This window comes from Canis aureus, chromosome 11 (genome assembly GCF_053574225.1).
Source record: "Canis aureus isolate CA01 chromosome 11, VMU_Caureus_v.1.0, whole genome shotgun sequence".
In the NCBI taxonomy this organism is placed as follows: Eukaryota; Metazoa; Chordata; class Mammalia; order Carnivora; family Canidae; genus Canis; species Canis aureus.
Genome location: NC_135621.1, coordinates 20,868,634 through 20,894,290, shown reverse-complemented (window position 1 = coordinate 20,894,290; position 25,657 = coordinate 20,868,634). Strand labels below are relative to the sequence as shown.

The 25,657-nt window shown below is 63.4% G+C and overlaps 1 protein-coding gene across 3 annotated transcripts in view; it reads left to right on the top strand.

Annotated features, from left to right (window-relative positions):
- Nucleotides 1-25,657, top strand: part of TAFA5 (TAFA chemokine like family member 5) — a 154,828-nt gene that overhangs the window by 78,133 nt on the left and 51,038 nt on the right. For all 3 annotated transcript variants that reach the window (XM_077914062.1, XM_077914063.1, XM_077914064.1), the window contains exon 2: nt 16,050-16,199. In XM_077914062.1, the coding sequence (XP_077770188.1) occupies nt 16,050-16,199 (150 nt within the window). The remainder of the gene's footprint in view (nt 1-16,049; nt 16,200-25,657) is intronic.

Below are 25,657 nucleotides of genomic sequence, written 5' to 3'. Positions count from 1 at the left end.
CTTACTTACATTCCGACTCACCTCTGTGCTGACAGCCTGCCAGGAATGGCACTGTGAGCTGAGAATGGCAGGCCCTGCTCCTCTGTCCTCTCCAAGTTCACTGATGGAAGGTGAGCTGTATGAGCTCCCAGACAGTGGTGCCTCTGGGTTATCTGCAGCCCCTAAATAGCTCCTCCTTCCAGTCTTCTGCTGGCTGTCGGAGGGTGGAAGGGGCAGGCTGAGCGCCCTTCTGGGGGTATGAGCCGGAAGCAGTGCTTTTGGGAAGGAGTCGTTCTCTGGGCTCTGTTTATAGAACATTTTCATTTGAGTCTCTGGGGAGGAGATGACTATTGTGATGATGGTGATGCTGATGGTGTTGGTGGTGGTGGTGATGGTGGTGGTGATGGTGGTGGTGATAATCAAGTGGGTAGTTGATAATCAGGTGGATGATTGTGGTCATGGTGATGACTGAGGATGGTGATGATGGTGGTGGTGGTGATTATGGTGATGGTGGTGATAATCAAGTTGATAATTGATAGTCAGGTGATGATTGTGGTCATGGTGATGACTGATGACGGTGATGGTGGTGGTGATGGTGGCGATGACGGTTAATGATGGATGATGATCATGATGGTGACAGTGGTGATGATGATGATGGTGATGAAGGTGACGATGGGGATAACGATGGTTCTTGATGGCGATGAATGTTAATGATGGTTGATGGTGGTGATGGTAATGATATGATGGTGCTGGTGACAATCATGGTAATAATCCTGTTGATAATCATGTGGATGATCATGATGGCGGTGGTGATGCTGATGACAGTGATGATGATGATGATGATGATGGTGTGATGATGGCAGTGATGTCAGTGATGATGGTCAATGATAGTTACTGATGGTGATGGTTGATGATCATGATGTGTCAATGGTGGTGATGGTGGTGATGATTGAGTTGATAGTTGATATTCGAGTAGATGATTGTGGTCATGGTGATGACTGATGATGGTGATGGTGGTGGTGATGGTGATGATGGTGGCGGTGATGGTGATGATGGTGACGGTGATGGTGATGGTGGTGGTGGTGGTGATGGTGGTGGTGATGATGGTGGTAGTGATAATCAAGTTAATAGTTGATAATCGGGTAGATGATTGTGGTCATGGTGATGACTGATGACGGTGATGATGGTGGTGGTGATGGTGGCGATGATGGTTAATGATGGATGATGATCATGATGGGGTGACAGTGGTGATGATGATGATGGTGATGAAGGTGACGACGAGGATAATGATGGTTCTTGATGGTGATGATGGTTGATGGTGGTGATGGTAATGGTACGATGGTGCTGGTGCTGGTGACAATGGTGGTAATAATCCTGTTGATAATCATGTGGATTATCATGATGGTGGTGGTGGTGCTGATGACAGAGATGATGGTGATGGTGGTGCGATGATGGTGGTGATGTCGATGATGACGTTTAATGATAGTTACTGATGGTGATGGTTGATGATCATGATGTGTGGATGGTGGTGATGATGGTGATGATCAATGATGATGACGCTTGTGATGAGCAGGTTAGGTGCATGCTCAGGACCTGCATGTCTCCACGGCTAGAACCCCTGTTCCGCTGCTGTCCGCCTACCGTGGGTGCCCCAGTGCCAGCTCAGCACCCCACTGGGCAGCTCCTGCCCCTGCCTGCCCGTCTTGCTGCAGGATGCCCCGGTCAGATCTGGCACCTTCCCCCAAGTCCTCCTACTCCTCACCTCTTCTTTCCCCATCCCTGGCTCTGCCCTCACCCTCCCTCTCTGTGTACCTGTGTGCACGTGTGTATAGGCGTGTGTACTGGGTAATAAGATGATGGAGGTCCTTCTGTGGAAGCACCCTGGCTTTCGCTGTTGTGCCTTGGAAGCTGCAGCTCCGGGAACCTCTGTTCTGGCACAGGGAAGGCTCCTCCAACACCGGGGGTGCTGCTTGCCAAGTGACAGGGCTTTCCCCATTATCCCCGTGGTTAGGGTGCAGCCCACAGCTGTGTGGGCGTGTGTTCTGCTCCCTGGTTTGGACCCACAGTATCTGATCGTGGACTGGGTTTTGGACATCCCTAGGAGCTGTGTGTGGCGGGCACTTACTTGTGCAAGGAAAGTGGATTTGCGTGAATTTGAAGATACTGGAGAGAGCCGGGAAGCCCTTTGGCTGCAGGTAGCATGATGCAAACCCCAGCTGCTCTTGAGGAACAAGTGGGACCGAAACTTTGAGGTTCCTTCTGGAATCTGAAGCAGGGATGAGTGAAGAGACGTGTGACAGTTTAGAACCAGAAGCCGTCTTGTTCGTTCGACCAAAAAAAACACGTTGACTTTTAAACATATGATATGTTCATAGCAGAAAAGTAGAAATATAGGTGAAAAGTGCCCCAAAGTCCTGATTTTCCCAGGGTCCAGAGAGAATCAGTGCCCTCCCGCCATTTCTCTCTTTCTGCCTGGGGTGTCTGGATTGTGTTAGGTCGGATTATTCTCTTAGTTTCAGGTGTTGGAAGTGCGGCGATGAGCTACCTGGGACCAGGGGTGTCCAAGCACATGGGTTTATTGGCTGGCCCCTCCCTTGGCCTCCACTGCCTGGTGGGGGAAGCCAACGTCCTGAGGGTGCTCCACCCGAGGCTCCCGTGCTTGCTGGAGCCAGCCACGTCCCAGGCCCTTGTCCCACATCCTGGAGCTGGCAGGCCTGAGGACACCGGGCCAGCGGGGGCATGGCAGGGCTCCGGAGCTACGTGCACAAGCACACGGGTTCACTCTGTTTGGATCCCAGGAGGGATGACTACTCTCGTGTGTGCGGTGTGGGCATCGTGCTTCGGATAAGGGTCAGGTTCAGCATCCATGACGGGAACCCCGTGCAGGCGAGTGTCCAGCCTGCACTGTGGGCATTGCTGGGGGGGTTCCCTCTGCCTGGTGAGCCCCATAAGCTTGCAGGAGGGGAGTCCAGGCCCAGGTGTGTCCAGGCTGGATGCAGAGGGGCACACCGTGGTGGAGATGTTTGCACATCTGCTTTCACAGATTGTGTGATGCAGGAGCACACAGGTGCCGAGCAGTACAGAGCCCACCTGGATTGAGGTCCTGGGGGTTTCTTCCTGGTGGTGGTGACCAGAGTGGGTCAGTGCAGTGAAGCAGGGACATCTGGTTGCTGTCAGGAAGCCACTGGCGCTTCCTCTCGAGGGCTGTAGCTCCACTGAGCAAGTGAGCTTGAGCGTGCCCTGTGGTCCGCAGGGTCTGCTGAAGCCCCTCCTCCAGGCCCTGCATGTGCACCGGGGCTCGCAGGAGGGTCTGTACTGATGACTCGCCTTGATCTTCGGTGCAGACAACGCTTCCCATCCAGCTTCTAGAAAATCATAAACCTGCTCTGCCCGGAACGCAGGAGCGCCGTCACCAAATCCAGGTTCAGGGAACATCCGCGGACGTGCCATGACACAGGGCTGGAACAGCAGCGTATGACGATTAGAAGTCGAGAGCTGCGTGAGGACGTGAGCATGAGACCAGCACCACCCAGAAGGGAGCCCGGCACCCGGCGTGTTGGGAAGAGGCCATGGGGAGTGAGGGCTTCGTTTCTCTGGCCTGGCACCCAGAGGGGCATCAGATGGGTGGGGCGTGGGGCTCCGGGCCTCCCCCGTGTTCTAGGCTCACGCCCTCTGAGCAGCCACGTGCCACAGATCCCCGAAGGGAGTGGCACTCCTAGCAATGCCTGGGGAAGGTGGGGGCTCGTCGTGCCCTGACTCAGTCGACCCACAGGGGCAAAGAGGAGGGTGGTTGCGGGGAGGGCAGGCCCCACTCTCAGTAACTGGCCCGGTCAGCGGATGAGCAGCCGTCGCTGTGGGAATGCAGGGGTGCAGCAGAGGGCGCAGGAGCCCCTGGTTGTGAGCCGTCACCTTGCTCAGGCGCAGACACAGTAGCCTTGGGCATGGGTTAGGGCCCTTAATACCCTCCTCAAACCCTGCTGTCCACGTCCTGGAACCTCTCAGGAACTTCCCGGGCCCTGACAGGTGGCCCCTCACCAGGGTGGGTCCAGCCTCTGGACACACAGCCGGCGTGGACACCTGAGTTCGCAGGCCAAGGGGATGCTGAGAGGCAGTGAAAGCGCTTGCCTTCTGCCTGAGGCCTGGAGAGAGGAGGCAGGTCTGGGGGTGCCCCCAAGCCCTGGGGTGACACTGAGTGTGAAGGAAGGGACCTCGGTCATTGCGGCGGGCAGCTTCCAGGCCTGAGACCCGTGGTGTCACCGGTCGGGGCAGGGGTGGGCTGAGCACCCTTCCAGAGGAGGGCCAGGCTTCTGGGAGGAAGGTGCCCGAGGGGCACCGCTCTGCAGCGTGGCCCCCCACTTTGTAAGTGATGCCTCGTGGCCTTTCTCTGTCCGGGGTCAGCTCCTATCTCGGCCCCGTTGAGTCCGTCCCCGAGTGTGCCTGTCGCCCCCGGCTGCCACAGGAGGAGAGGTCCCGGCTCTTAGTACGCTGGGCATCGCCTACTGCCCCGACGTGTGCAAGGGCAGCGGATGGAGAGGCACCTGTCCCCCAGCACGATGCGGGGAGTCTGCCCCTGATATTGGGGGACATGGGGTGGTTCGTCCCCGAGGGGTCCTCATCCCAAATGGGATGGTGGTGGGGGGTCTTGTACCCATTTCATTAGATTTGCACTCAAGTATGTGGGTTCTGGGGGCTATGGGGATGGTGCCAGGCCTGCCGTCACCCCACATGCTCGCTGCTGGCGCCCGGGACTGTGACAGCCACCACCGGCGCCCTGAGGCCCTGCTGCTCTGTGTCCTGTGCCTTCTGCCTCCTACGTGTGCTTCTGCGGTGCAGCTTTATGCCCGATTTACTTATTATTATTTATTGGTATTCATGCGCTCACTCTTTATTAGCTGCCGTATTTCAACTCTTATTGAGCAGCAGATGCAACAGCTTCTAGAAACCTCCATTCTTTTATTTTTTTAATTTTTTTCAAAGGTTTTATATTTATTTATTTTGGAGAGAGCATGAGCATGCTGGGGCAGGGTGGCGGGTGCAGGGGGAGAGGGAGACCGAGAATCCCAAGCCGGCTCCACGCCTGGTGCGCGGCTGGATCCCACGACCTCGAAAGCATGACCTGAGCCGAAGCCAAGAGTCAGACTCTCGGCCGAGCAAGCCGCCCGGGCGCCCCTCACAGATCGGCCTTCCTCTATTCAGGATCGGTTCTCCGGAGTCTGGGGCCGAGTGCCAGGCAGAGGCGCGTGGGGGTCAGAGCGCATGGATCGGGTACACAGCGTGCCGCACTGCACTGGGGCCGGTTCCAGTGTTTGCAGTGCTGCCGGCGTCTCTGGTGATTCTTGTCCTTCCGTGTCCCTGGAGCCAAAGCCCTGCCCTGTGGTGCCCTGATTGTCCCTGTGGGCCGGGGCCCTGTGCCTTGACCTGTAGGACCTCGGCAGGGAGGAGGGGTGAGTGCCGGGGGGCAACCTGGGTCAAGGTCTGAGGACCCAGCACTGCCGACGGCCTTGGGGTTGTGGCTGTGTCACCTGCTGAGGCCTCCCTGGCCTGACATCTCAGAGGGCCAGGAACAAGGCGTCCCCGGGCCAGGCAGGGCCTCCTTCCCTTCCCGTCAGCAGACCAGCCACTCCCGGTAGGACACGACACCGGGTGCTGTGTCCGCGGCAGGAGGGGAGGGCGGGCATGCCGGGCGCGCCAGGTGCGTCAGCAGCGAAGGGGCACCTGATGGTGAGGCCTCACGTCTTTAGAAGCAAAGAGAACCTAAACCCCTCCTGGCAGTGATGTTGCCGGCGTTCGGCTGGGAGGACTGTCCCTGCAGGGCTCGTCTCGCACGCACAGGATTTCTTCAGGCCACAGGTGATGCCAGCGGTGCCGCCAGACCTGACGTCAGGGGCAGACGGGCATGTCGGTGCTGAGCGGGCGCCTCTGGGGTCAGGAGGGACGTGCAGGGGGAGAGGCCCTGCGGCGCCTGGCCCTGTCCACCCTCGCGGTCACGTGGAAGGAGCACGTGCACCAGGCGGGGGGCGGGTGTGTCTCTGGGGCCTCGTGTCGTCTGGGTGCCTTGGTGTGATGGGCACACGTGAGACTCCTTGCTCGGTTGGGGGCGCCTGGGGTCTGCTTGCCTGCCGAGGGCCGTGGGGTGAGACCCCCGGGGCCCCAGAGGACAGCGTGGGTGGCCGCACCCTGCAGGCACCGGGCGGACATCCCCACCCTGCCGACGGGGGAGCGCGGCCTGCACCTGCTCTCAGGAATGGACCTTGAGGTTGGGTCTGAGGCTGGATGCAGTGAGGTGGGACGCGGGGGCGCGAGGGGGCAGGTGGTGGGGCCTGGTCGGGGTGTGGCTGTCAGCACCGCTGAGAGGGTGGTGGGTGAGCGTGGGCACGTCCTGAGCGTGGAACTGTCCTTGCACAGCGATGCTCCAGCTCCATCGGGACGTTGGCGACCACCTAGGTCATGTCTCATATGAGGGACTTTGTAGCCTTGAACCCAGAGCCAGGGTCCAGTTTATTTTTTTTTTTTTAATTTTTTTTTCAGGGTCCAGATTGAAGTCTGCTCTGGGAGTGACACGTGTGCGTCCTGGTCCTATCGGGGCATCAGGTGGAGGGTGGCGCCTGGGGGCCTCCTGGGGGGTGTTGGGTGCTGGGGGCCCCCGCACTGCCGTGGGCAGACCTGGCAGGAGTGCAGCTGCCCCACACAGTGCCCGACCTGCTGCCCCCAGTGGGAAGATGCCCCCCTCCCTCCAGCTTGGGCAGGAGGCTGCGTGTGCGCCCGCGTGTTCACTGCCATCACACGGCTGGAGACACACAGGTGACCCGGTGGCTGTCTGCAGCCCGACACATGCTTTGCCCTGTGGCACAGCTCGTGTGCCCAGCTGTGGCTCCGGTGTGGGGAGCGGGGCACTGGGAGGTGTGCTGGAACCTCTGGGTGTGCACGCACGGCGGCTGCCGGCTCTGGGCAGAGTGGGGAGACCGAGGCATCCTGATGCACCTGTACGGCGGCTCTGGGCTTGTGAGCTGCAGCCGGGCCTGGGGCGCGGGGGTCACAGGCCCCAAGGGGACCCCACCCTCGCCTGGAGCCACATTCTAGAAGCCCTGGGGCTGGGGAGGCGCCGCCCGTGTTTGCCAGGCGTCCCCAGGAGGCAGCTCATCCGCTCCTCGTCCCTCCGTGTCTGCTGTGAACGACTGGATTTCATGCGCGGCTGGGCACGCGGTTCCCGGGGTGACAGCGGGGTCCATGCACGCGTCGGCGTTGAGACGGGCGCCTGGATCCTGTGTTTTACCAGCAGCTCACACATCCTGCCACTGCGTCTGTCATAACCTGGAGTTTTCTCATCCGTACGATGCGGGGCCAGGATGGTGGGGTCTGGGAATTCTGGCGGCATCGGAGGCCGAGGCCCGGCTGGAATGGGGGTGTTGCCCCCCCGACGGCTGCAGGCGTGCGAGGACACCCCCAAGCACATGTGCACACACGTGTTCACACACACGCTCACGCACACGCACGGTGCAGCGCCTCCCTCGACGCCTCCCTGGACACAGACTGGCCCCAGCCTGGCCCTTCCCAGGTGCTGCTTCCCCGTGCGTGGGCACCTGCCTGTCCTCGATGGGGTGGCCAGGTGGCCCCTCCCCAGGGGCTGGACTCCTTTCCTGCCTGAATGTGCCCACTCCTCCTTTGTGCCAGGAGGTGTAATAAAATCCCCCTCCTCCAACCGTGGCAGCAGCGGGGCCCCTGTCCTGAGACCCGTCCCCGAGCAAGGAGTCAGTGGTTCATGGGAAACGGAGGGGACCCTGTCACGTCCTCCATGCTGGGAGGCATGTGGATGGACACAACGCCCAGGCTTCGTGGATGCTGTCCGCCCACCAGATGTTTGTCCTCAGGGCCGTGGAGGGGGGCGCAGGGCCGGGGGGCCGGGCGGCCTGGGGTCACCGGGGACGGGACCCGCCGGCCACAGAGGTGTTGGGGAGTGGGGTGGGCCCTGACAGGCAGTGAGCGTCCCGCCCTTGGGAGCAATCAGGCAGGGCGTAGAGGGGAGGCCGGCCGTCCAGCTTGTCTGAAGCGCCCCCGAGGGTCCTCGGAGTTGTGGCGTCCTGAGGACGGTCTCCTGGGCGTGCAGGTCAGGAGTGACGGCCCCGAGGCATGGGCGGTGGGACGTGGTCACGGCCAGGCCTTCTCTCCGCCCTTCCCACCCCTGCTCGGGGACTGCGGGCACCCCAGCCGGGGCAGCTGGACCCCCGAGGAGCCCCGCAGGGCCCGTGAGGCCAGCCCAGCAGAGCCAGGGCGCCATGCAGGTCAGCGGGGCCCGGGCTCATTGGGGGATCAGTGGGTCCGTCTCCACCCCAGGGAGCTCACTGGCCGAGAAGCAGGGACAGTGGTGCTGGGAGCCCTGATTTTTGTGATTTTTGTGCCCATTGGGGGTCACGCTCCAGGTACACCCGGCATGTGGTCAGACGGAGAGCGTGCCCCCCACCCCCGGGACCTCCGCGTCCTGACCCTCAGAAGCTCGGAACCTGTTCCCTCTCCGGGCCACGGGGACTTTGCAGATGCAGGGAGATCATGGATTTTTCTGTGGTTTTCACCCGGGACGCAGTCACAGGGTCCTTCTGAGGAGGAGGCAGGATAGTCAGAGGGGCCAGTGGGCGATGTGAGGGGGGTCCCGGGGCTGGAGACGTGCAGCCAGACACACGCTGAGCATCCAGAGTTGGCCCCGTGCTGCTCGTGAGACCCCAGTGGGGCCGGTCCTGGCGGCCCAGTGGCCCGTGGTCTGTGCGGACAGGTACTTGTGGGCATGCCGTGGCCCGTTGATGGAGCGCCCCTCACCTGGCATGTGGGGCGGGGACCCGTCCTGAGTCCTTGGCGACGGAGGACCTTGGCCCGTCATCCTGAGTGCCCAGACGCCTTTCTGTCGTGTGTCAGACGGGGAGACCGAGGCAGACGGTGCGCGTCGGGCGCAGGATGTGAACCCAGAGAGTCTGGGCTGTGCGGGACCCCAGGGCTGCATGGAAACGGGAGATAATGGCGGGAGGCTGTGGGCGCCCCTGCCCCCCCAGGTTGGAGGGGCCCTGGACACGGTGCCCCGGCTGCAGCGTGTGGGTCCCAGCTAGGTCGCCGCTGCGTGTGTGGGTGGCGCTTCCTGTGTGCGGCTCGGCGTCTGTGTTTCTGTGTATGTCCCCACGGCACGTGGAATTGGAAGAAGGGGATCCGTGTGGTGTGGCCACGAGGCCTCGTAAATGCCTTACTGGGCGAGCTCAGGCCTTACCTGCTCCTACAGGGGCGGTGGACGCGCAGTGGGGTGTCGGGGAATGGATTGGCTGGCCCCCAGTCGTCCTGGGTCGTCAGGAACCGGGTCCCTGGGCCTCTGCTGGGCCGTGCGGGGCGTCCCCGAGGGCGCGGCTCCCGGAGCATCCCCGTGCCCCTCTGCACCCCCCCCTGCCCCTCCGCCCCTCCCCTGCGCCCAGCGGTCAGAGCCCTTGTCATCCTGCAAACATTTCTCCCCCTTGCCCCGTGCCTTCGTGTGTCCCGTGACTGGTCCCTCGGGCTCCCCTGAGAGCTGACAGCAGGGCCTGAGCCCGAGGCCCAGGCTCTAGAAGGTTCTGACTGACCTGTCCCGCCCAGCCCTGCAGGCCCTTCACGGCCCCCTGCTGCCTCCCTTCTGCCTCGGGGTCCTGGCAACGCGGACTCCCCAGGCTGCAGCCCGGAGCGCGCCCAGCCCTGGGTCCCCACAGGTCAGAGGTCATGGCAGGGTCTGCCCGCCTGGCCCCCCCCGCACTCGGTGCGTACCCAGCCCCGTGTGGCCCAGCGGATGCAGGGGCGCGGCCGTGGCTCAGAGCTGGGGGATGGGGGATGTGCTGACCTGAATGTGGGGTGGCCTCAGCAGAGCCCTGAGGTCAGGGCTGCCCGGAGCATATCAGGGGCACTTCTGGGTGGGCATCGGGGGTGCCCACCGCCAGGCCCTTCAGAAACTTGCTGTGTGGATAGCGTGGATCGAGGCGAGCGCACCTTACCTCTGCACGGCGCTCAGAATCTTGGGGGAGCCCTGTCCCCCGAGCTGTCCCCTGGCACCTGGGGTGAGCACCCCTGCGACTGTCACCTTGGACCTCAGCAGAGGCGCTGATGGAGGCATGGCTGAGGATTCACACACTCTCACCGGCTTCTTCGGTGGGGGGGGTCCCCATCACTTGTGGGTGCAGCTCATGCGTGTTTGCAGGAGGCGAGTCACGTTGCGACCAGACGCGCCGACTCTAGGCTCGGGGGGGGCGGGAGGGTGAAGGGGTGAGGTCGTTGCTGCCAGGCCGAGCGGGCCTCACACTCCCGGGCTCAGCACAGCTCTGGGAATCCTGGGACACGCGTGGCGGGGGAGCAGGGCCCAGCCCACGCCCCTGCGTCAGACACTGGCACGACCTTTGCGGGCGGCCTGCTGGGCGGGCTCCTCGGCACGCGCGCTCTTTCCTGCTGTCCACGCGTATTTAAGAGACCTCGTGGCTTCCGAAAGCGTCTAGATTTATGGGAAGATCGTGGAGGTGGGTTAGGAAGTGCCCACCTCCTCGTGCTGGAAACATCTTACTCGCCCTGACCTGGGCCTCGGTTGCTGCTGGAGAAACGCTTTATCCCTCAGTCGTTGACTCCGGTCAGTGTGTTACTCGGGGTTCCGTCGTCTGTGCACCCTGTCCCCATCTGCGCGGGGTCCCACCCAGGACCCGCAGAACCTCAGGCCCCACAGCTCCCTGGGCTTCTCCCGCCCACGGCACCTTCTCCCACGGCCCGCGTGTGTCACGGCGGGGGCGGCACCGAGGGCCTGGGCAGGTGTCCCAGGAGGGCGCTCGCTCGGGTCTGCCCCACGCGTTCCCGAGAGCGCACCGGGCTGTGGGCCGGGACAGGAAAGCCGCAGAGGTGGAGGGCGCCGTCTCCTCCCATCGTGTCCGCGCGGGTGCCCTGAGTGCGGCCCAGCTTCCGACACGTGACTCCTCGGCGGCAGCTGCGTCTCCGTGCTCCCTCCGGGCCCTTCTCTCTGGAAGGAAGTGGCTGCGTGGCGGCCGTGCCATGCGCGTCCTCGGGGACAGATGTCCGCGGACGTTGGTGGGGCTTCCTCAGCATGGAGATTCCTTACCTCCTACCTATTTGATGATGCCCCCCCCCCCCATTTATGGGCATTGGCATCAGTGGGGAGTGTTTTTATGTTTTGAGTCAGATCCGCTGCTGCTTTATTTATCTGGTTGCTCAAGTGCCTCGGCCTTGGCCCCTGGGAACCCCGGGGCCCGTGACTCAGCCTCACTCATCACCGATTTTGTGTGTGTGTTGAGCACACACGGTGCAACAGGCTGTGTCCTTCCATTTTTTTTTAAGATTTTATTTATTTATTCCTGAGAGACACAGAGAGAGAAGCAGAGACACAGGCAGAGGGAGAAGCAGGCGCCATGCAGGGAGCCCGATGGGGACTCGATCTGGGGACCCCGGGATCCCGCCCGGGGCTGAAGGCAGACGTTCCACCGCTGAGCCTCTAACGTGGCTGGATGCTGCCAGCAGCATCTGGACGCCGTTCCGGGATCCTCACGTCTGCACGTTTGAGGTCACTTGTCGCGTTGACGTAATGCAGCTTCCGGCAGGTGCAAGGTGCTGTGTGTCCCGTTACAGCAAGCGTCCCCTGAATAGGCCCCTGGACGCAAGCGTCTCTGAGCTTCGCCGAACTACCCGTCCCTCCCTCCCTCCCTCCTTCCTTCCTTGCACACTGGCCGCCGCCACATTTATCATTTTCCCCATGAGATGGTTTCTTCCGGGACGTCACAGGGCTGGGATCCCCCACATGCAGCTTCTCACACCGGCTTCTGCCGAGCGACACGCATTCGAGGTTCTCCTGGGCCGTCCTGGGGGGAGCTCCGTCGTCGGCGCTTGTGCCCATTTTCACTGCGTTGTCCATTCTCTTTCGGTTGAGTTTTCAGGTCCACGCACCCTCCGGACACGAGCCCGATGTTAGGTGTGTGCGGTTTGCAAGGATTCTCTCCCTTCCGTGCTCTGGGCGGTGCCCCCCCAGCGCAGGGGCGTTCAACGTCAGTAAAGCCTTCCTAGAGCACATGGTCGGCGTGTGTGTAACAGCTCACTGCCAAACTGAAGTTCACGTAGATTTTCTATGTTGTCTTCTAGAAGCTTTTTTGTTTTTAAAGGTTACGTTTATTTATTCATGAGACACACACAGAGAGAGGCAGAGACACGGGCAGAGGGAGAAGCAGGCTCCCCGCACGGGACTCAGTCCTGGGACCCGGGGTCACGCCCTGAGCCAAAGGCAGATGCTCAACCATGCAGCCCCCCAGGGATCCCATTCTTGAAGCTTTATATTATTACCTTTTCTTATTTAATCCCCATTCCGAGTTGATTTTTGCGGATGGTGTGAGGCCTGAGTCTGTGCTCCCTGTTTGCATATCAGGCTCCCAGTGATCCTGGCTGCGGAGCTCATTCCTCTGTGGAGTTACCTTCGCTGGACTCCGTGGCTGTCCGAGGCCTGTGCCCCCCGCGGCCCCCAGCGTGCACCGGCCGCCCCTCCTAGGTAACCAGCCCTCAGATCCGTGGCTCCCTGGAGCCCAGAGGATGCACGCCGAGCCTGGGAAACATGCTTTGCTGACCCACAGCTTGACCTGGGTGCTGCCCGTGCTGCTCAGAGAAGGCCCGGCAGAGGGGGCTGCACGCGGTTTCCAAAGATCCATCCTTCCTGAACCATCCGGGGTGTCCCGAGTGCGGGTCCTCCCAACACAGAAGGGTTAGCGGTGCTGCTGCCCCTGCAGTGAGGGAGCCCCTCCATCTCCTGCCCCTGCAGCCGGCATGCGCTGGGGAGCTGGCCGTCCCTGGCAGGGGCAACTTCCATGTGCCCCGGGCATGATGACATGGGTCCCACCTGCAGACCCCACCGTGCCGGTGGGTAGGGTGCCCACCTGCAGCCCTGGGTGTCCCGTGGTGCTGCTGGGCGCTGTCCCCTTGATCGTTAGGACAGCTGCACCTGGGTAGCCTCGTTCCTGAGGTGTCCTCTGCCTCACTGGGCTTCGTGGGGAGATGCAGGTGGGAGACGCCCAAGCCACAGCCCCGGGCATGGGGCGAAGAGGCTGCCTGCTGTGGTCTCAGCCTTGTTAGTCCCACCGCCCAGGCAGGGACAGAGGCTCAGGGAGGGCGGGAGGTGCCTCCACCGAGCTGTGGCCCTGATGTCTCTGCCTGGGATCTCCCGGGGGCAGGAAGTGCTGCCTCTGGTCTTGGTCTGGCCTGCGGGTGCTGGAGGGCCTGTGTGGTCGAGGTCAGCTTGGGGGGTGACACTGGCCAGGTGAAGTGCAAGGGGCCTTTGTCCAGCACAGGTGACCATGGTCTGCTTCTGTGCCCCCCCCCAGGGATGGCATGGTGGGGGACGCCGGTTCTGCCCCCACAGGACCCAAGTCTACGGGGCGTCCCTGGAGCTCCTCCCTACTATAAGCCCTCCTGTCCCTGGGTCCCTGTCCCCGTCCTACCATCACTGCTCCTGCCCCGTCCAGGGGCCTCCAGCGTGGTTCTCAGCCAGGGCAGCCGGGGAGGGCCGCCCCTAATGCAGCCCCAGAAGCCTCCACGTGCTCCTGCTGACGCCCGACCGGAATGCCGTGGGGTCCCGCTGCAGTGGCATCTGGAAGACAGGCCATCCTGGGGAGTGTGCACCCCGCACATCGTCATCCTCCCACGTCGGGCATTCCTGTGTTCTCAGGGGCTGGTTTTCCTCCTTCTGTCCGAGGGCTGAGTGGTGCCCCAGGGGCCACGCTCACGTCCTGACCCCCTGTGTGCACAGTGGCCCCGTGCAGTTGGACCTCGCAACCGTGCTCTAGGCAAGGGGCTGGTCTGCGTGGCCGTGACACGGGTGGCTGGGCGGCCGGGGACACGCTCAAGCAGAGGCACGCTGGGATGCCTGCTGAGGAAGGAGGCGGGGCGGGCTCCCTGCGGCTGTGGACGGGCATGGGTGGGGGCAGGGGGTTGTGTCCTGCAGGCACCTGGGCCCATCCCTGGGAGAGCGCAAGGCTGTACCCCTTCCCAGGCAGCCTGGCACGTGGACCTGCCATCTGAGGCCCCTGCCCTGGGTCACATCTCCAAGCGGTCGCACACATAGAGCATTTGGGGGGCCCTGGGGGGCCAGGTCACCCCACACCCAGCACCACTGCTCCAGGGTGTGGCCCAGAATGGGGGCACCCGGGGGATGATGGGGTCAGGCCGGCGTGGCCACGGCCTCCCTGGGCGAGGGCGCTTTGGGACGTGCAGACCCCATCAGGCCCCTGCTCTGGCCCCACCTGGCCACCCCTTGATGTGCGGGGGCCCAGGCGCAGGCGTCTCAGGGCTCGGGGGCAGGGGTGGCCACGCTGGCCGGTGAGCTCCTCGGTCGGGGAGTCGCAGGGCTGGTCTGCGGCTTCATTAGCAAGCAGGGCTCATGGTGTCCAGGGAAGGGGGGCCAGTCCCCCGGACCTGGGCCTCTGCTGCCCACAAGGGGCCTGGAGTCGGGCCAGCAGCGCCCAGCCACCCATCACAGGGTCCCCCGGGCTGCGAGTCCAGCGTCGTCTGCCACGCTTACGGACCAGCTCAGTCTCCTGCTGCCCCCTGAACTCGTCTCCGGGGCTTTCACTGCTCTTGTCACAGGAGGCGCCCCCTCTCCATCCCGAGGACCCTCTCTCTGCTGCGTGCATTGATCTACTCACCCTGTTTGTTTTTGCCTCATTTTCTGTGCGGTACGTAATTCTTTGTGTTGTTAGCTGATGGAGGCCCAGGTGTGCAGCCGAGCCATCCAGGGAGGGGGCGCTGGGGCACAGCCCCCGGTCGGGGTTCCCGCGGCTCAGGAAGGAGGTGCCCAGGAGGGCCCCGCTGGCTTGCCCCTTTGCCCTGCACCTGTACCGTGCACCCCACAAACTGCGTGTGCTGTCCACACAGGCTCTGCTCACCACGCTGAGCCCAGGGCCGGGCATGCCCTGTGCCCCCCACCGATGCCCCTGTGGCTCGTGGCTCTCACCCTGACCCTGCGCCCCCAGGGGTCAAGGTGGCCCGGGCAGCTCCTGGCCGACGGGGTGGGTGGTCACTCCATGTGATGCGTCCTGCCAATGTGCGTGATCCCTGGCTGGGCTGGTTGCCTGCGGGTGACACAGGTGCTAGGCGGAGCCATGAGTGCACAGGACCTGTGGGGGCTCTCCAGCGTGGACGTGCAGGGGGCAGCCGGGGTCGCAGCCTGGGGTTGCACTGGGGCAGCGGCATGGAGCAAGGACGGCCTCATCTCCCACGAGGGGACCCCCCTCCATCCAGCGCTGGCGCCGTCTTTACCCTCTGAGTTAGCAGCGGGCCGTCGTGGAGCCGCACCAGTGTCCAGGCAGGGGCAGGTTTGTCCCTGTGCTGGGCAGGGGCCCGTGGACCTCGGCCAGACAGGAGGGGCAGGGGCGCTGCTTAAATGGGTTCACTGGTCAGCTTCATGGTCAGTGCATCCGTCCTCCGCGTGCTGTGCTGTCCCCGAGGCCGACCAAGGCCACGGGGCCCCGCTGTCCCCCGTCCTGTGCCTCTATCCTTCGGGGCTGGGGCAGCATCCACGTGGGAAAGCAGGCGTGAGGGGTGCGACCAGCGCCTGTGTGTGCAGCCCATGCGCGGAGGTGGCCTGTGTGTGTCCCCGCCGCTCCCCGCCAGCCCCGTGCCGCCCGGGAGCTGTTCCCTCCCATGGGGCGGCCTGCACAGTCGGCAGGCCCGGGAGGGGGTCTTTGCTGCATCCACCACCCGTGGGCCAGGTGGGCGGGGAGACCGGGGCCCCGCGGATTCCACGGCTGTGCTCTGTGCGGTCTGGATCCTTCCATCAGATGCCTGACAGCGCGACGAGGACCTTTCATTTCCGGGCATGGCTGGTGGGGCCCCATTTAATTTCCTGTCTGCCGGGCGGGGCCTCGAATGCCGCCGTGTAAGCGTGTGAAGTGGGGGTCGCGGGCCTGACCTGGCGCTGGCGCTCACAGAGCGTGTTAGCGCCGCGTCCTTTCAGGTGTCTGAGACGTGCCCCCGAGGGTGGGAGGGCGGGCGGTGCGTCCCCCAGCCCCGACACTCAGCCCACGCCTGTGCCTCTCTTGCAGGTCAGCTGGCCGCCGGCACCTGTGAGATTGTGACCCTGGACCGGGACAGCAGCCAGCCCCGGAGGACGATCGCCCGGCAGACGGCTCGCTGTGCCTGCAGAAAGGGGCAGATCGCGGGCACCACGAGAGCCCGGCCTGCCTGCGTGGACGGTAAGAGCCCACGGCCGGCCACCCATGCCGCCTGACACAGCCCGTCCTGCCCCCGGCCCAGGGTGTCTGAGGAGGCCCCCGTTCTCTGGGTCAGGCCTCGGGGTGGCCAGTCCCGTGGGGTGGTTGCGCCCCCGGGCAGCGTGGGCTTGTCTGCACATGTGGTGTCTGGGGAGCTGCGGGCGCAGGGAGCCAGGGTCCCGGGCGTGCCCATGGGGACTTGCCCCTTGTGTCGCTGTGGGCAGAGGGGAGCGGAGGCCATGCTGGGGCAGGAAGGCCTGGGGATCGGGACACCGCTGCGTCCATCGCCCGTGGCTTCTGGCTGAGGCCACCGGCAGGAGGGTGGGCTGCCCCTGCTCCGGGTGTGGCAGGTGTCGGGCACCCACGGGGGGGCCCCGTCCCCTTGGGCGGCTGGGAGGACATGGTCGCCCCCCCATGGCCACCGGAGTCAGACGTCTGACTGCTGAGATGCGCCCTGTTAACATCCTCGCGGAACTAAGGCGCCTCGTGAGGCGGTGCCTCTGGGGATTATCTTGGCAGCAGAATTAAGGGTGTTCCTGAAAGGGTGCAGGGAGGCCCCCACCAGGGCGTCAGAGCAGCCACACCATCCGGGGGGCATGCGCTGGCAGACGAGGCCACGGCGTGTGGTCCACGTGAGACCCGGCCTCCTGCGGCCACAGTGGGGGGGGGGCTCCCCACGGGGGGCACATCGGAGCCAGGCCGAGCCCTGTGATCGGAGCAGGCGGCCTGGGGGCTCCTGAGGCCATGCCAACGGCAGCTGCGGGCTCTGTGGGGTAGGGGCGCCCACGCAGGGATGCATGAAGCCTTGGTGTCGGGGGCCTGCGGAAGGTGTGGTCGCAGAAGGACGCGGCAGCCGGGTGCCAGGGCCCAGCCGTGCCTGTCGCTCCCTAGCAGCCTCTGCATGGGGCCCTGGGCACCTCCCCGGTTCAAACCAGCTGCTTAGCCTGGAGCCCACGTCCTGCTGACCTCTGGCACGGGGACCTTTGCAGCCCTCGTGAGGTCACCCAATGAATGACAGCAAGTGCCGAGCATGCGGCCAGGACATCCTCGGGGCTCAGAGCACGGGAGCTCTGGAATCTACTTGCAGTGGGGGGGGGCGCCTCAGGGGTGTAGACTCTAATGTCACTGGAGCAGGCTTCCCGATGGTCTAGGTGGACCCCAGGCAGCCCCCACAGCCACAGAGCCCCCCCTGGAAAGGGAATAGTAGAGGCACGAGGCCACCTTGGGGGATGGAGACAGGTTGGATGGGGGCCCCTGCCCCAGTGTCACCGATGAGCCTATCCTAAGATGGCCTGGGGCTGTGGGGGGCAGTGAGTCAGCTCTGGAGCTCAGTTCCTCTGGGCCTCTGGCAGGGCAGGTGGGCGGGGGGAGGGAGACCCGTCCAGGGATGCCTGGTCCTGGTGCCCTGTGCACCTACAGACCCACAATGCCCTGGGCGCCCCACCTCAAGGGCCGAGCTGGCCTCTCCTGGTCCAGGGGGCCTGCAGCACCCACAGTGTCCCGGACACCCCACCTCGAGGGCCGAGCTGGTGTCTCCTCCTGGCCCAGGGGCCCTGCAGCACCCACAGTGCCCTGGACGCCCAGCAGGCTTCTGGCTGGCCCACTCACCCCAGGCCCTGTGTCAGCTGCCTTCTAGTCCCCGTGGCCACCTGCCACCTGCCGTGCACCACCAGCTTCGATGGGTCCTTTGGAAATTCTGGTGTCAGGGTGCAGGCAAGTGGGAGTGTCTTAAGGATCTGGCGCTCTGAGGGGCTCGTCACGGAGCCAGTTTGGTTTTTAGGATGCAGAGTCTGTCCTCATTAAAAACACCGACCAGTTGGATCCCACGAAAGGCGTGCAATGGAGCCAGCAGGTGCGCGGCTACTGCAGGGCGGCCCTGTGGATTCTGGAGCCGGGTGCTGCCGACCGGATCCCTGGGTGCAATCGGGCGGCCTCCCTAACTCCCGGGGAACTGCGTGCATCTCCGTGTGTCCCGCGCTGTCCGACTCCCGAAACTGGACCAGGCTGGCCATGACGTGAGCGCGCCTCCTCGCCCACGCTGCCCGGTGCTGCCCGGTGTCGCCCAGGTGGACGCTCCCAGCGCCGCCCCTGCCCCCCGGCCCCTTGCTGGCCCCGTGAGCCCGAGGGAGAGCTGGCGTCAGGCTCGAGTCTAAGGGAACCTGGGTCTGCCCGCTGAGGCCGCGCTCCTGCCCCTCCCGCCGTCCTCCCCGCTCAGGAGCCAGTCCCGGAGACCCAGGTTGAAACCTGGTGCTTCCAGGGGGGCCGGACACATTTGTCGGCTCGCGTTCTGCGTGCTGCGCATTTTCTCGGCTCGCGTCTCACTTAATTTTTGCTTTGCTGTTTTCTGCTCTGTGTGCGCGGTGTTTCCTCACGTGTGATCATGGCCGCTAAAGAGAAGCCCTGAGCCTCGCTGGGCTGGTTGGGATCCACGTGAGCTGGGTTTCCACGGGGACAGTCTGTGCAGACCCTACCATTCGCTGAGCAGGGCAGCTTAGACACGTGGGGGCACCCACGTCTGCACCGATTTGTTCATTTAGCAATTGGCCCGTTGGCTCATTCACTCGTTCGGATCAGCGTGTTCTCCTGGGCGATTGACTTGAAATCCCTGATACCCAGAGGGGGCGGCGCTCGGGGCCCGGCTGGATTGTGAGGCAGGGGCTGCAGGACCCCGCGGCAGCCCTCTCCTGTCCAGGGCCCTGGCAAAGCTGCATGCACAAGGGAGCATTGGAGGGGGTTTTGAGAAGTGAAGGGGAGCTCGCCGGGGAAGACTGGCATCCTGAAGGCAGGGGCAACTCCTGGCTGCGTCCTGGGCCCCAGGTGTGTCCAGGCGGACACCTCCCCGGCCTGTACGTGGCAGCACCATGACCCACTGGGCCTGCAGGGAGTCCTTCCAACTTAGCAGTCAGGACAGGAGGCCCTGAAGCAAAGGCCGCGGGGCCTCCCTGCAAGGCCCCGCGGCCTCACGCACAAATACGGGAGCCCTGGCTCGCCTCCAGGATGTCCCGCTCGTGGACACCACAGTCATGCCCACGGCTCTGTGGGGCCCTGAGCACCTCTGTCCCCATCGGCAGAACCTCGCAGAGCTGTTATGATGACCGTGAGGACCCTGAGGACCGAGAGGACCCTGAGGACTCAGAGGACCATGAGGACACTGAGGAATATGAGGACATGAGGACAAGGAGGACCATGAGGACCCTGACCAGGAAGACCCCGAGGACTGTGAGGACCCTGAGGACAGGAAGGACTGTGAGGATCCTCAGGACAGTGAATCTCTGAGGACCCTGAGGAGGGTGAGGACTTTGAGGACTGTGAGGACCCTGAGGACCGTGAGGATAGTGAGGGTGGTGAGGACCCTGAGGGTGGTGAGGACCGTGAGGACTGTGAGGACCTTGAGGATCGTGAGGACCGTGAGGACCCTGAGGACCATGAGGACCCTGAGGACAGTGAGGACCCTGAGGACCGTGAAGATCATGAGGACCATGAGGACAGTGAGGACCCTGAGGATCCTGAGGACCGTGAGGACCCTGAGGACCATGAGGACCATGAGGAACCTGAGGACCCTGAGGACCGTGAGGACCATGAGTACCTTGAGGACTATGAGGACCCTGAGGACATTAAGGAATATGAGGACATGAGGACAAGGAGGACTGTGAGGACCCTGGGGACCATGAGGACCCTGGGGACAATGAAGACCCTGGGGACCTGGAGGACCCTAAGGACTGTTAGGACCCTGAGGACCCTGAGGACCATTAAGACCATGAGGACGGTGAGGACCCTGAGGACAGGGAGGACTGTGAGGATTCTGAAGACAGTGAATCTCTGAGGATCCTGAGGAGGGTGAGGACTTTGAGGACTGTAAGGACCGTGAGGACCGTAAGGATAGTGAGGACCCTGAGGACTGAGGACCCTGAGGACAGTGAGGACCCTGAGGACCTTGAGCACCGTGAGGACCCTGAGGACCCTGGGGACCATGAAGACCCTGAGGACCGTGAGGACTGTGATGATCCTGAGAACTCTGAGGACTCTGAGGACCGTGAGGACCCTGAGGACTCTGAGGACTGTGAGGACCCTGAGGACTGACAACCCTGAGGACCCTGAGCCCTGCAGTCCTGGCCCCAGGCCTCGCCCTGCCAGCGCGCAGCAGAAGCCACCGACGTCCTGTCCGTCTCAGGGAAGGAGCGTTGGTCTTTGTCATCAGCAAGTCGTCCTCCATCAGCTGGCTTCTCGTCAGACTGTGGAGAGGAGTCATGAAAGGAGCAGGTGCCAAGGACGCAGGCAGTCAGGCGCAGAGCAGGCTGCGTGCAGAGCCAGAGACGTGACCCTGGGAGCCCGGGGGGGGCCTGTGAGCCCCACACACCCTGCCACCGCCCGGGGTGCAGGAGGTGACTGGAGCTGGCACACGGCCCCGAGAGGCTCCGAGGACACCACGGGTCCCTTCAGTGCTGTCCAGCTGGGCTCCCCGCCGGCCGTGCCGGGACCCCCTGAGCGACACAGCTGACCAGAGCGCGGCGGGACGCCGCCTGTCCTTGCCTGGGGGCTGGGGTGCCCGACGCGCCTGTGACGGATGGAAGGTCTCGTCTGCGGGCCCCTCGTCGCCATCCACAGCCCGGACGCCGTGGGCTCTCCACGTGGGATATGACACCTCAAGGCCTCTCTGCCCTGTTGCCTGCTGTGTCCAGCTCAGGGAAGCGCCTTCCCCCTCCCATGCGTCCCAGCAGTGAGTGACGCACGTGTCCCAGCCGCGGCCTGGGCACCCGGCCCACGAATCCCAACCCAGGGGCAAACGCTGGGGAGGCCTTGTGTACGGGTGGGAGCTGGGGTTCTGAGTGAGCATGGGGTCCTCCGTCGGGCGGGGCTGGGGGTCACGGTCCAGAGATAAAGCCTTACGTGTCCTGTGGGCTCGTTGCTGAGTCCCCAGAAGCCACACACCCAGCACTGAGGCCGGACCCGAGTCATAGCCTGGGTCACAGGCTATGACCTGGGTCTCCCACCGGGTACACACGCCGGTGCAACGTGGATCAGAGGCTCGGGAGGACACGGCTGCGTCCTCAGCCCTGTGCTTGGTGGACACTTAGAGCCGCCTCTGAAAGCGCGCGGGGAGAGAGGATGGACGGGGAGCCCTCGCCCAGGGCGAGACCTCCTGTGCTTCAGAGGACACCGGCAGGGAAGCAGGGAGGCCGCCCGCGGTGGGGGGTGGGGGGGTACTTGCACGACACGTACTCGACGAGACTTGTCTCCAGCACATGGAAGGGGCTGTAACGCGACCAGGCCAGGACCGGTGGCCCCGCTGAGGGGTCCGCGGAGGCTTGAGTGGCCGCTTCCTCAGACACCTCTGTGCACACGGCCCCTGCGCACCTGGGAAGCTGCTGTGTGGGGCGAGGAAGAGGCCCGCAGGCCCACGGAGGGCACCCCTTCACACGCACCGCGTGGGGAGCACTGCATGGGGAGTGCCGGCCTGGGGAGCACTGTGTGGGGAGCAGTGCTTGGGGACATTGGCCTAGGGAGTACCCACACGGGGAGCACTCTAGGGAGTACGACATGGGGAGCGCCCCCGAGTCAGGCCGTCACAAGTGCCGGGAGGATGTGGAGAATCAGACCGTCGTGCCACTGGTGGGAGAGCAGCGGGGTGCAGCTGCCTGGGGAACCCGTCGGGCTGAAGGCTGTGCATCACGTGGCCGGGCAGGGCTGTCCCTCCTGGGACCCGGGTGCCCCCGGAGGAGCAGTGGAGGCGGGCGGCCACATGTGCCCCACGCACGGACCTTTGCAGCGGCCCGAAGCTGCCGGACCAGAGGGGAAGCACCGCCAGCGTCCATCTGTGCTGAGTCCCCGAAGGCGGCGTGTCCATGGGACAGAACACGATTGAACCATACAAAGGAGTGACACGTGCCGCGACATGGAGGGACCAGGTGCGGAAGGACGGATGCCGTGAGAGTCAATTCACACGTGGGTCCGCATGTGCCGGGCAGGTCTCTGGAGTGACACGGCAGGGGCGCGGCCGTGGCAGGCGGGCGGGAGCCAGGCCAGGAGGTCGGGGCTGCCCCCCAGGCTGTGACGTGATCTGAACGGCTGGCAGGGGCGCAGCGGAGTAAACCCACAGAGGCCGTGGGATGTCGTGCTTCGGGTGGGTGAGGCGGTGTAGGGCTCAGGCGGCGCGGTGGCAGGATTCCAGGAGGACGGTGGGCTGGTGGGTCGGTTGGGCCCCAGGCGGGGTCCAGCTCAGGAGCCAGCTGGCGCCCTGGGCCCCTCTGCCTACACCCACAGTGTCCCTACCTCTCACGCGCGGCCCCAGGCTTCACGAATTCGATGTTACTGGAAGGAGAAAGCCACTCGTTCTGTGGCAAGTTGTGCCTCGTGACATAGCAGCCGCCGTGTGGCCATTTGATGTGTAGGGAAAGAGATCACAGGGTCAGCCTGTCGCCGCCGGTGCCCTTCTCCCTACCCTGACTCCCCTGGGGTCCCCACCACAGAGCCCCAGGAACATGAGGGCTTGGGCGAAGGACACAGAGGGTGCTAGCACTCGGAGGGAGGCTGCATGTCACCACATGGCAGCCTGGCTGGGGGGCGGGGAGCTCCCGGCTTTACCACGCCCTGACGGGAGGAGGGGCACATCCGGGCAGGTGAGCAGAGGGGTGTGAACACAGCCAGCTGTGACCCCAGGGTCTGACCCCAGGCTGTGTCCCCAGGCCGTGACCCAGGCTGTGTCCCCAGGCCGTGACCCAGGCTGTGTCCCCAGTCTATGACCCAGGTTGTGTCCCCAGGCTGTGACCCAGGCTGTGACCCAGGCTGTGTCCCCAGGCTGTGACCCAGGTTGTGTCCCCAGTCTTTGACCCAGGTTGTGTCCCCAGGCCGTGACCCAGGTTGTGTCCCCAGGCCGTGACCCAGGCTGTGTCCCCAGGCCGTGACCCAGGCTGTGTCCCCAGTCCGTGATCCAGGCTGTGTCCCCAGGCCGTGACCCAGGTTGTGTCCCCAGTCTATGACCCAGGCTGTGTCCCCAGGCTGTGACCCAGGTTGTGTCCCCAGTCTATGACCCAGGTTGTGTCCCCAGGCCGTGACCCAGGCTGTGTCCCCAGTCTATGACCCAGACTGTCTCCAGGCCATGACCCAGGCTGTGTTCCTAGGCTGTGACCCAGGCTGTGGCTGCCCAGAAGCCTCCCCGCCATGTCCCCCTGCCCTCCACCAAGCAGGCCCCCCTCCCCCAGCCACATCTCTCCCATCCTCCTGACCCCAACAGACTCTTTCTAGACTCTCACTGTTTCCGCGCAAGATGGGACCTCAGTTGAGCAGTCCTGAAACCCGGGGTGGGGGTGCGGGATGCGTGGAGCGGTCAGATGCTCTTAGCATGAACAAGGCCTGTGCAAGGAGCGGCCCCCCCCGGAGGGGGAGAAGCCAAGTGGCTGGGAGCACCCGCACCTCCTGCTGCCGTGGCAGGAGCACTGAGGGTGGGGCACAGAGACAGAGGCGGGGGGGGGGAGGAAGGGACTGTCACCGGGCTGCACAGACCTTAGGGGACTGCAGGCCCAGGCACGGCACGACAGCTCGGGAGGGCGTCCCGGGGGAGCTGCGCTGTGTCGAGGGAGGCGGCCGCACCACCCGCTCCTGCTCCCCAGCTGTGCCTGGATCCCAGGGACTCCCGGCCGCGGGCCTGAGAGAGGGCCCCCTCACGTCCACGTCCTGTCCCGGCCGCTCGCTGAGAGGAAGCAGCTCTGAAGGGCGGGTGGGATGGAGTGGACGGCAGGCCTCGGGCTCTTGGGGAAAAGCCTTTATGTGTTTGGAGAAGCGGGCGTGAGGGTTCAAGTCTGTTTAGAAACACGTGTGTGTGTCGTTGGGCAGCGTGTGGCCTCCGGCGGGTCAGCGGGGCCCTGTGAGCTGTGTGAGCGGTGATGTCCCCCTCCTCCCACGGGGTTGCTCGCTTTGTGGGGTCCGTCGGCCAGAACCGCCCCCGTGGGGTGCTGCTCAGGCTCGCCGTGACTTGGGAGCCGTGTGTGCGGTGTTCAGGGGTCTTGCGAGCTGCTGGTATGGTCAGTATTAAAAGCTGAGTCAGGGGGGATCCCTGGGTGGCTCAGCAGTTTAGTGCCACCTTCAGCCCAGGGCGTGATCCTGGAGTCCTGGGATCAAATCCCACATCGGGCTCCCTGCATGGAGCCTGCTTCTCCCTCTGCCTGTGTCTCTGCCTCTCTCTGTCTCTCACGAATAAATAAATAAAATCTTAAAAAAAATAAAAAATAAAAACTGAGTCATATAAATGTACTCGGTGAGTAGATTATATTAAAAACAAAGATATCCAGGGACACCCGGGTGGCTCAGTCGGGTGAGCGTCCAACTCTTGGTTTTGGCTGAGGTCGTGAGCTCGGGGCCCTGGAGTCGAGCCCCATGTCAGGCTCTGCGCCCAGTGGGGAGTCTGCTCGAGACGCCCTCCCCTCCCCCCACCCCCCCACAATAAAATCTTTAAGAAAAAAATAAAACAAAGATATTCACTTTGGGATCCTGGGAAAAGAAGAACTAGCGAGCCTCAAATACAGTAGAAGGAAGACAGTAACGAAGATCAGGATGGAAGTAGTGGAATGCAGAATAATAGAAACAAAGAAAACCCATGAGACCAGAAGTTAATTCTCTGAAATAGGCAGAATTTGCAAACCTTTGGCTTAAATAATGAGTGGGGGGCACTGGACTCGCTGGGTCAGGGGTGCGGGGGAGGACTGTGCCCTTCACAGCAACACGGAGCATTGAAACACCGCAAGCAGCCGCCTGTCCACATGTCACATGACTGGATGAACGGGCAAGTTCCCAGAAACGCGCACGGACCCTCAAACTTCCAAAACCACGTGTGCAAAAGGAGGCCCTTGTGAGGTGCACGCCTTGCGCCAAAGCATCAGGCAAAGATGCAGGGGGACCACTGGCCTCCCGGGTGTTGGCGAAGAAAGCCTCACCACGGACTGACCAGCGGGGCCCAAGGGCGCGCCCGGAAGGCTGCCCGCCACCAGCAAGTGGGTCTCCTCTCGGGGTGTGGGTTCTAGGAGGTTCCACATCCGGAAGGCCCTATCGGATCCCAGAGGCACGGAATCCAGGACAACAGTCACGGGAAGGTCTCCGTAGCTGCAGAGAAAGGATGTGACGGAATCCGACGCTGCGTCACGGTCACAGCGTTCCACAAACTAGGAAAACAAGACTCTTTCATTATAACGAACAGCGTCTTGGAAATGCCCCCACGTGACCCCTCTTCAGTGGAGGGAGACGGGGTGCATTCACCCCGATTCCAGGAACAGGACGTGAGCTCACGGCTCCCATGCGGCATTGTCCTGGAGGCTGTTGCCGGGGCAGGCGGGCGAGAGAAAAACAAAAAACATAAGAGTCATCCTGATGGGAAAGGAAGACGTAAAGCTCTGGGTTCACGGGTGACATGATCTTCCGTAAGTAATAATCTTTTTTTTTTTAATTTATTT